The sequence below is a fragment of the Grus americana genome, chromosome 6 (assembly GCF_028858705.1).
Source record: "Grus americana isolate bGruAme1 chromosome 6, bGruAme1.mat, whole genome shotgun sequence".
Classification (NCBI taxonomy): Eukaryota; Metazoa; Chordata; class Aves; order Gruiformes; family Gruidae; genus Grus; species Grus americana.
This window is the reverse complement of record NC_072857.1, coordinates 29,460,085-29,470,405: the sequence shown is the minus strand read 5'-3', so window position 1 is coordinate 29,470,405 and position 10,321 is coordinate 29,460,085. Positions and strand designations below refer to the sequence as shown.

Genomic DNA, 10,321 nt, shown 5'->3' with positions numbered 1-10,321 from the left:
CTGCCGGCCAATCGGCGCTGCCGTCGACCGTCCGGTGCCGCCCCCAGCGCCCTGAGCGGCGCCGCCATTGGGCGACAGTGACTTCAGGCGCGCCGCGGGCCCGCCCCCCCCGCCCCGCCGTTTACCCTACATGGTCACGCGCTGCCTGAGTGGGCCGCGCGGCTGCGCGCGGGAGGGGGGCCGGGGGCGGGGCGGCCGTGAGGCGGCCGTGAGGCGGCCGTGAGGCGGCGGCGGCCGTGGGGGGGCCGGGCCGGGTTTGCCGAGGGAGGGTGAGAGGAAAACGGGGAGGGGGGGGGGGGAGGAGGGGGGATGTGGTCTCCCGAAAATAAAGAGGGGAGGGGGCGGGGAGGGAGGGCGCGAGCGCGCATGGCCGCGGCGCGGGGCTGCGCGGTGCGCGGCGGCGGCGGGGACGTGCCCCGGTGCGGCGGCCGCGGGGTGCTCGGTGCGCGCCGGCGCCTCTCGTCCTCCTCGGCCCGGCCCCCGGCCCTCGCCGTCCCTCTGCGCTGATTCTCTCTCTCTCTCTTTCTCTTTTTTTTTTTTTTTTTTTTTTTAAAGTGTGACTGAAACAAAACAAAGCCAAAGGGACGCTGGATCTATCATTGGTTGATTTTCCTCCTTCTTTTTTTTTATGATCAAAAACAACCCCCCACCCGAGCAAACAAACACACACAAAAGCAGAAAGAAAGGGTCTTGCTCAGCAGCAGCATGGATGTCTTGGCTAGTTATAGTATATTCCAGGAACTCCAGCTTGTCCACGACACCGGCTACTTCTCAGCTTTGCCATCCTTGGAGGAAAACTGGCAGCAGGTGAATCATTTAAATTACTCCTGTAAATCTCGTAAGCGCAGACAGTCGATGCATTGGGGCTGCATTTCTGACTTTATTTTATTTTTGTTCTTTAATTCAGGGTTGGTTTTTTTTCGGTGGTTCTTTTTTTTTTTTCTTTTTTTTTCTTTTTTTTTCCGCGTGGGTAGACCTTTAAATCTCTATATTTTTTGCCATGACAGACCGAGCAGTCCATTCAAATCTGTCTGCCTTCAGTCCTTTCTGAGCACGCCTGGCAGCACCTGAGATCCGGTGGCATTCTTTAGTGTTTTGTTTTTATGATGACTATTTTTGTTTTATTTTTGAGCTTAGATTTTTTTTTTTCATTCTTTTAAACAAGGCTGATCACTTCCAGCCAGTGCTGACAACTGGCAGCTGGTGGAAATGGAATAGATCATTCTTATTTTCAGGTAATTAGTATATGTCAATAAAAATCGTAGCTTAAATTAGAGATGGGGGGTGGGCAGGTATGTGGAAGCACTAGCAAAAGCTTTTAGGCTGAATTCTGTACCTAGGGAGATGACTTCTTTTTCTTTTTTCTTTTTTTCCTTGCCTGTTTTTTTTTTTTTTAGAAGGTGGGGAGAAACACACACTTCTTGCTGTATCTTAAAACAATGACGCCTTAGGCTGGTTCCAGTAAACCACCGTGTTTTGAGGCACCGTAGGGTTAATATGCAGACAGAATTAGGATACTTTAAAGATGGAAATCAAGTATTACAAAAGCATTAAAATGATGACTGGTGGCGTGAATAAATAAGACCAAGGAGAAGAGTAGGTTACAGAGAAAAGAGTTGTATAAAATGAATTATGAGCCCAAATTTATAGATCTATAAATAGTTATCAGCTAGAATACTGAGGGAAAAGGAAAGACAGGATTCCTTGTTAGGGCAGGACATTGTGAGACAATCCTATTTCTTGATGTAGTTTTCTGGCAGAGGTGATACGCCAGACAAAATTCTGGAAACTAGTGTCTCTTTAAAAGAAAAAAAAGAACCCGCTGGTGGGTAGGAATAGTGGAGTGTGGCTGGGATGACATGTGGTGCTAATGCAGCGCACGGACCCGTGGCACTATCAGTATAAGAATAACAAGCTACTGGATTTCATCTTGCCAGCGTCCACCTTAGTCTTGGCTAGCATAAGGGTAGTGTGTTTTAGGTCTCCAGTAAGTGACAGTTTGGGATGTTCGTTTCATTTTTGTGGGGAGAAATGTGGATGGTAGGGCTTCAGGGGAGCACTTGGGCTGTAGCATTGTCATCCAGCTGGACCAGGGCTGGATCTTTAAAGGTTTACCCTAGTAAAATTGTTTTGGCTTCAGTTTTGTGTGCGTATGTGCATACACACGAGAGGTTTATTGACAGCTACAGCGCGAATGCATTCAGGATTTAATTCGCAAAATGACTGATCCAACTTTGCTTTATCCTCCAAGGGGGAGGGGATGCTTTTTGTTATTAATATTCAGCTCGCACATCCATGATGGTCACATCTGCTTTCCTTTTATATTTTTAACATGCTAATTAAACTGAAGAGGTTAATAATTTCATTTTAAAAAATAATTTCATAGCATCGTTATTGTTGGATCAGTTGCATATTCAGTTGCATATTAGTAACAGTCCAGACAGTCCAAAGCGAGATAATCTGTTGACATAGCCAGCATGCTTTAGGCAGTACTGTGTGTGATACTCTGTCTCCTGCTGCCTTCTTTTACGCGTGGAAGAGCAGCAGTTTGTTTTATACAGTGCAATGTACCTACCCAAGCCCACTGTTACTATTGTGAAATTTAAACTCACACTTCCCTGGTTAAACCCCACTGATTCTCCACATATGTTTGAAAAGAGAAGTTGAAAATAATTTATTACATTTTCCCTTATTTCCCCTCAAATCCTCCAACCAGTGCCTGATGTTTCATAATACATCCTGTATTTACAGTTTGTTTTTATTCCCCTGTTGCTGCCTGGACTCTCCTTGCAAACAACGGGGAGCAAAACCGATGTATCGGTGGTGGGAGCAGCTGAAGCTGGCTGTATAGAGCATGCTGTCACGCGGGCTTGGCAGACCCACCGACACAGAGACCCCAATTTCATTCTTCTGAATCATTTGCAAATGTAGCCAGGTCTTGGGGATTTATTTATTTTAGGCAAACCGTAGCAACTTTGTGACCAGGCATGTGTGTGCACGTGTGTGTGTTTCTTAAAGGTACCCCTTAAAACTGTTAGGCTGCAGTCGAGACCCTGGGCAAGAGAGCTGACTGGGCAGTGACTGATCCCTGCAGGAAGCATCAGGATTGGGAAGCAGCAGCTTTAATTTTGAGTGAAAACACTTGAATAGGTCTTGCCTCTGCTCCCATGAAGAGCTCTGGTGCCATACCTGAGCTCCACAGAGGCTCCAGAGCAGTGCTGCTCCCAGCAGCAAAGCAATGTGCCCTGGGAGATTACTTCACTCTGTTAAAAAGGGGGAAGTTGTGTGGGTCAAGAGCAGACTTCCTTTTTATGTTGTTAGCTCCAGTCGTTTTGTGAGTAGCAGCTACTAGTGCTTGATGTGGAGAGGTTAGTCCATGCCAGTTCCTGCTCCTAGAAATGGTGTCCACTGTGACACCATAAATGATGTACTTGCCCCACTGAAAATCAAGAGTACGCCTTGGGGTGCAAGTGTGGATACAGTCCTGTCTTCCTTTTCTCCTGAGTCTGGACCACACTTTTGTAGCTGCTGGCTGAGGACTACACAGCTGGGGCAGTTGCTCATATTTCTGATTGTGAAACACCCATCACTCACGGAGGGCACTGACAGCACGGGCAAGTTGCTAAATGCTTGCATGCAGTCAGCTGATCTTCTCTCCCTTTTTTCCTTCCCAATGCAAGAGAAATGTGGGCAAGTTTGGTGTCTGTGCTTTGGACAATTAGCATTGGAGTTGAATGAGAGCAACCCAGCAGTATGTCCAAAACCCCCAGATTTTGTGGGGTTTTTTTTTAAACAAAAAACCCCCTCACTCCATCCTGGACGTAGTTTACATTGTAGAAGTGGAAATACCTGAAGTGGAAGCTGGAACTGAATCCATGATGTGTTTCATGTTATTTTAAAACACATTGGGAAGGGAGGGCTTGGTTTTTAGGCAGCGGAAGCTTAGCTTCACTATGTCAGCATTGGGTGTACTCCTTCAGGCAAAACACGTTTGAGGTCAGGAGGGTTTTTTCTTGGAGTGGGGAGGTCAGCATCTAATGAGTAATTCATAGCACAACTTCATCTGAAGAGAGAGAACTTTATTTAGTCTTTGTTTAGCTTTTCCAGCAGTGTTGAGCTGCCACGGCACTGAGATGTATTAAAGGAAGAGGTGGGCTCCGTGCATTGGAAAATGAGGCATTTGCTGTATGTCAGCTGGCTGATACATCAGCATCTGTATGTTTCTGCCTGGCGCTTCATCCTGGCTCTGATTGAACCATCCTAGTTGCTCTCTGTCCCTGTGAGCTGACTGCAGCTCGGGACCGGCAAGGGGTGGGGAGGGTGGGGCAGAGATTTCAGCACCTGCGTGGCTGCTGCGGTGCAGCGAGAGGACCTCTGGCCACATGTGCTGTTGCTCAGGGGTAGCTGTCTGATGTGGCATCCCTGAGATTGGATCCAGACTGCTGGGAGAGACAGCACGAGGCCGAAGAATGCCTCGATACTCTGCAGAGGAAGGAAGTGGGTAGGAGGCTGTTTTTGAGGGAGGCGACTGTGTGGAGTGTAACCCGTGCAGCTACACGTGGTCCCACTGTCAGTGTGCCAGGCTGCAAAGAGGGGGAGAGCAGGGCTGAGAATTGGGAAGGGCTGGACACGGGGCTTCAGTCTGTTCTTCCTGCTGGGCCTTCGCAGTGTCCTTTTGGGAGATCATTAAAAGATCAGTGTGCAGAACGCATCTTTTGTAGTCAGATATGTCTCTTCCTAGGGGTAACATTTAAAACCATCCCTATTATCCTTCTCCATAAGCCCCTTGGAGGACTGTGGACTCACTGTCCTTGTGTGGAGAAGGTGTCTGATCAGGAGACATCTTGGGGCTCCCTTCATAGTCTGTGGGGGCCATAGGGCAGCATCTAGCATGGCAATTCCCGTAATGTCAGAGCACAGGAACACAAAGAGCAGGTAGATGTACAGGGTCACCATGTGTGTAGCTGATGCAGGTGTAAAAAATCAGCAGGGCTTAGGTCCCAAACCTTGGTTTATTCCAAAAGAGGCAGCCTTTCCCACATGTGTCATCAGGCAGAACAGGTCTAATTGGCTGGGAGAAGTGGAAATGGCATTATATTGTTTGCCTGATAACCACTGCCTGATAACATTTCCTCTTGCCTTGGCTGACCTGGTTGCTCTCAGCTGCAGCAAACAATGATCCTTCCAAGGAAGATGCACGCTTCCTGTAAAACATAGGATCAAGGAAGCCTTTGTTTTGCTCTTGACTCTGTTGTAGAGCCTTCTTTGAGTATTTTTAATCAATTCTTCAAGCCTCAGTTTCCCTCCTTCTGAAGTGACTGACAACAACGATGTTCAGGCACAGTCTTTGCGGGGCTTGGGAGGCTGAGTTTTGACCCATTCTGACCCATCTTTGAGATCCCTGTGCTGTGTGAGCAGAGTATCCCGAGGTGACTAATCTAGCAGAACTCTTACATCTTAATGCTGACTTCTACTTGGCAGACAGGGTCATTTTCAGGCCTATAGGAAAAATTTCCACTGCTACTGGAAAGGAATAAATCACACTGGAGAACATTTCTGCCTCCCCATTGTCTCCATTGTTCTAGTTTAATGGCATAGTTGGCCACTACATAAACTAAACCATCTCTTTTAATATTGCTATTTCATCTTGGTTCTAGTCACAGAGTAACACATTTCTTAAGTGCTTATAGTACATCATGCCTCTTGAGAATAACTTGCAGAAATGGTTGACTTCCAAGAACAGCCACATGTGTAATGCAGTGTATTTCAGACTCTGAGCGCTGGTCCATTTATACCTGCAGGCTCTCTGCTTGCTCCATGTGCTGAAAGCATGCTCCTGTCACCTCACAGAAAGAGACGGAGAAAGAGAGGAAAGACAAACTTGAAACTGCTGTCTTTATTGTTTTATGATTCCTTAATTACAGAATCTGTTGTTATAAATGATTATTTCTTGGCATTATGAAAGTGTAGAGCCCTGCGATCCATGTTACAGGTCTTAAAATAGCTTATTATACGTGTGACTTGTGTCAAGTGATTTTGAAATGGGATAAATACCTTTAAGCAATGCACAATCATAATGTGGGTACTCAACTAGAAAATATTTTCTCTTATTTGTTTGGGATGCTTAAACCTCCCCTCCCCCAAGCCTACACCTTTCTGTATGTCCTATTGAATAGGCAATGCATAGCTTAGAGTAGGCTACATAAAAATCATGATATATAGCTAGTCTGCAGTGTGATACTTCCATGTGGAAATGGCAGAAAGTCTTCAGTTCCAGGCAGTAATTTCACACTTAAGCTCTCCAGGGTGAAGGCAAACTATCTTCTGGATATTGTATTTTTTGAGGCCTTGTCAAATGACTCTCAGCTGAGAAACATCCACCGTGTTGCTTCTCCATTCCGCATTGGGAAACGTGTTATAGGGAAGTGAGAAGGAAGCTGCTTCTGTTGGACTCTGTAGCTGCATATGAACAACCTTGATTGCCATTGTTTTTATAAAACAAAGGGATTTTGCTCACTGGCTGAGCAGCATTGGCGTTCAGTACATTAAGTGCACCTCATCTCCTATCAAATTTGTCATATTCTGCAGAGGGGAAGAAAAATTGTAGGCTTTTGATCACCACCCTCAAAACCTCATAAAAAGTTATTCACGGGCATTGTAATTGGTGGCAGTTTTCCTTTTTGATGGTAAACCTGAATTCTGGAGAGTTAATAAAGGTGTTTTCAAGAATGGTGCTGAGTCCCTCTTACTTGCCTTTCTGTTTCCCTGGACTCTAAAGTGCCTTCTGCCCATTCCCTTACGTAGTAATCTACAATGCCCCCACCACTTCCAAACTCCCAGCAACACTCAGGAGCTGGGAGTGCTATTTTTGTGGTGTCTTTCAGGCTCAAGTTGCAGGAATCACCCACCTGAATTGCTGAATTTCTTCTCCCCACAGGTCCTCTTTGTACTATGGGTGCTTCTGCCTTGGTCCAAATGAATCCAGATTCACTTGAACTGCAGGGTTCAGCTGATTCTGTAGCAAACAAACAAAACAAACCTGCTGGGAAAAAGCCTCCCCTCTTCCCAAATTTTCCTGGGTAGAGAACAAGTTTGGAGTACAGATGTTACACAGGTGTATTCCCCAGTTTGATGCTGTTGTATTTGAGACCATCCCTTTTTTCTTCCATTGGCTTCAGTCTTGATCGGCGCTACGTGTGTTTTGAGTGTCTGAGTTTGGTACTCTCTTGGCTGTGTCTCCTTCCAAGCATTGCCACTTTGAGTTAAAAAATCATGTGCCTGGTTCCCAAGATACTGAGATTGTCTTTAAAGTCACAGACTTTTTATTTTTTAATTTGATGTTCTTTTTACATTCTTTGCTTCTGAGCCAGTGAAGATTTGTTTTATTGTCTTTTACTCTCAAAAAGCCTGGGATTTCCAACACTTACTTGATTCCAGCAGCATTAAGAAAATGCTACTATTGTGGCATTTTGAGAGCTGACAGTACAGAGATAGGTGTGTACATCAAATAAAGCTCATGTATTGCTGCGTTCGCCAGGCTGTATTTGCCATCCCTGCTCTGGCAGCAGCTGGTGAGGAAGGCTGCCTGGCTGTTCAGGTTGTTAGGCTGCCTGTGAGAGCAGGGTTCATGTCTCCTTTCCCTTCTTAGAAGAAATCATTTCAGCCTTTATGCTCAAAGATAGTTCAACATCTTGGATTTCATCAGGTCACCAAACCTTCTCAGTTCTTCAGTTACAAGATGAGTTAGCAGCTCTTCTGTTCTCATAGGCTTGCTGTGAGGATTCATATTAGGGGTTTGTGGTGCTCGGGCACAGTGTCTGGGGCAGGAGGGGGTTGCGTTGGGGCATGGGGAGACAGGCAGCCAGCCCCTTTGAAGCTGCTGGCCCAAATCCTGCCATGCTAGCCAGCAGGTACTGAAAGCGCAGGACAGCTCCTGCACAGGGAGCCCTCAGCGGGGTGCGGCATTGCCTCTTTAGAAAAATGAAAATAAGGATCCGAAAGGTAAGCTTAAATCTCCCTTCCCCAAGGTCTGTGTTGTCTTTGACACAACCTGTGCACAGCACTAATTTGACCCCTTCTCTAGGTTTTTAAAAGGGGTTGGAGTTGGGTGTAGGAAGCTCGGGCAGGAAGGCATGGATTTTTTTCGTTTAAAAGCTTTAATATATCAGCTCTGATATATTAAGCTGCTCTGATGCTCTTAATCCTTTTAAAGCAGGTACCCATCCTCTCCCTGTTCTTATATGTGAAGGATCCTTTCCAATCCAGAGCATTTCCGCTCAGTGCAACTGTGTATTCATTACATGTGTTATTGTTTGGAGAACAGTTAAGATGCATGTGGTATACTTTACAAGGTACACTAAAGAGTCTGAGTCATTTACGCACAGATTGCGTATTAATGCTTGCTGAAGGTCCAGCAGGCAAACTCCTTTAAGTGTCTGTCTTATATAACGTTTTTGAATATGGCGCTTACAGACCATGTCTCACGTGTCCTAATCCTCTTGGTTATTTCCCAGCGCTGTGGACCCGAGTGCAAAGCTGGGGTTTAAATCATACGTGGGGGTCAACAGCTCCTACTCTGCAAGGGATACAGAAGTAGGCAGTGACACAGGTGAGCTTGGGAGACAGTGTGATTGATGGAGAGGGATGTGAAGGAGAAGGATGCTGGCTTGTGAAAGGCTCTTCTGAGACATTCCAATTAGCGTCCTGATTTACAAATCCTGCCCTTAAACCTGCAGCCTCCCAAGGTCGGTTTTAAAGGCACACTGGCATGGGGTTGACGTTTGACCATGACGGACCTTTGTAAACCAACATATTCTGACAGAAGCTGCAATCAACGGAAGCATCTCCATCTATATAATTAAAAAAGCCCTGGAAGCAGTGTTTGTGTTTTTTGGACAGGATCATTTTGCCCACCTGCTGCCTTTGCAGCTCTCACGCTGCAGCGTTCTTCCCATGCAATTGAAGTGACTGGAAATCAAAGTGAAAATGACTGTTTGTTTGGATTGTGCGGTGAGGAAAAATGCATGCGGCATGACAAGTAAATTAGATTTAAAAAATGCTTTCACTGCTAATAGGCTACTATGCTGTTAGGCATTTGGTTTTAATCCTGACTCTCTGGAGTGAGCAAAGTTCATTTTCAAGTATAAGGAAAGTTCTTGGGTTTGTAAACATTTGCAGTTTCTGCTGACTTGTCTTCCCTCCAGCCCAGGAGGGGAATCAGCATTGCGCTGAATTGCTTTGTGCTGGTGGGGGTGAAGTAGGGGACTGCCTTTAATTGCCTGCCTTTATTCTCCACCAGGGCTGGATAGAGAACAAAGGTTCCAGCAAGCAAAGGCCATGGTGAAAAATGTTCAGTGGGTGGAAGAGTAGAAGGAGCGAGAGGTGCTCCTGTCTGCAGAATGGACATTTTACACCCAGAATGGACATTGGCCACATCACAGCACTTAGGTGTGATGTTAAAGACCCAGATTTGAGTTGCTGCTTTGCTTGATTCAGGTCTGCTCCTCCAGATTACATCCTGGATGTGTGAAATTTCAGTGGATGATGAGGTGGCTCCAATAAAACACTTCAGATTGGACAAAAATGTAAATTTTTTTGATAATGGTTGGTAGAAACGTTTCAAACAGTTCTGCTTTCTAGAAGTTTTCCTCAGGGTCTGGCCCTGTTTTAGGTGTGAGAGACTCGGTTTGGCTAACATCTTCAGCTTTGTTGTCAATTTTAGCCTTCCATTTCAGGGCTTGTGCCCCTAAAACTTGATGCATTTTTCCCAGCTATTAGCAATTTGTCTAGTAAAAGCTGTCCAGACTCCCTGAATCCTATTGCATCTTTTGAGAACTGCAGCCACAACCCTGTGTGATGCCTTAAGCAATGTCTGGATACTTCTGGTCTCTAACCTGGATGCCTGCTCTCCCTCCCTCAGGGCGAGGGTCTGGCAAGGCATGTTGATGCACGAGATGCAGAAGAGCGATGCAATCACACGTTTTCCCCGGTTCCTCGCAACTGCTGGTCGTTCCTCTCACCTCTGCTCAGCTGCTGCCAGCGAGGTGTCGTTGATGAGAAGTCAGTGCACTCCCCCTCCTGTTGCACCTCTGGCTTACTGCTGGGTCTGAGGTGCCCCACATGCCAGTGGGCAGCTCAGGGGCTTTGTTCTTTTCCATGGCTGCACAGTGGTTAGAAGGGTGCCAGCCCTGCAGAGCTCGCTGCCTGCTTTGAGCTGGTGAAAAGTGCTAAATAATCCTGGTTTGGGGTTTGGTTTTTTTCTTTTCTTTCTTTTGGCCTCCCCTGTCAGCCTGGAAAATTTATGCTGCTCCGAAGAAAACAT

General features: G+C 46.3%; 1 protein-coding gene across 3 annotated transcripts in view; it reads left to right on the top strand.

The window, feature by feature from the left end:
* Nucleotides 1-233: 233 nt before the first annotated feature.
* KLF7 (KLF transcription factor 7) overlaps nucleotides 234-10,321 on the top strand; it is a 59,639-nt gene continuing 49,551 nt past the window's right edge. For 2 of the 3 annotated variants that reach the window (XR_008577665.1, XM_054830196.1), the window contains exon 1: nucleotides 360-807. Coding sequence is in view for 2 of the 3 variants with exons in the window: in XM_054830196.1 (XP_054686171.1) it covers nucleotides 706-807 (102 nt within the window). In the remaining variant the exon portion in view is untranslated. Of the gene's footprint in view, nucleotides 270-359; nucleotides 808-10,321 lie in introns of those variants that run through there. The other variant, XM_054830194.1, reaches the window with a different exon arrangement.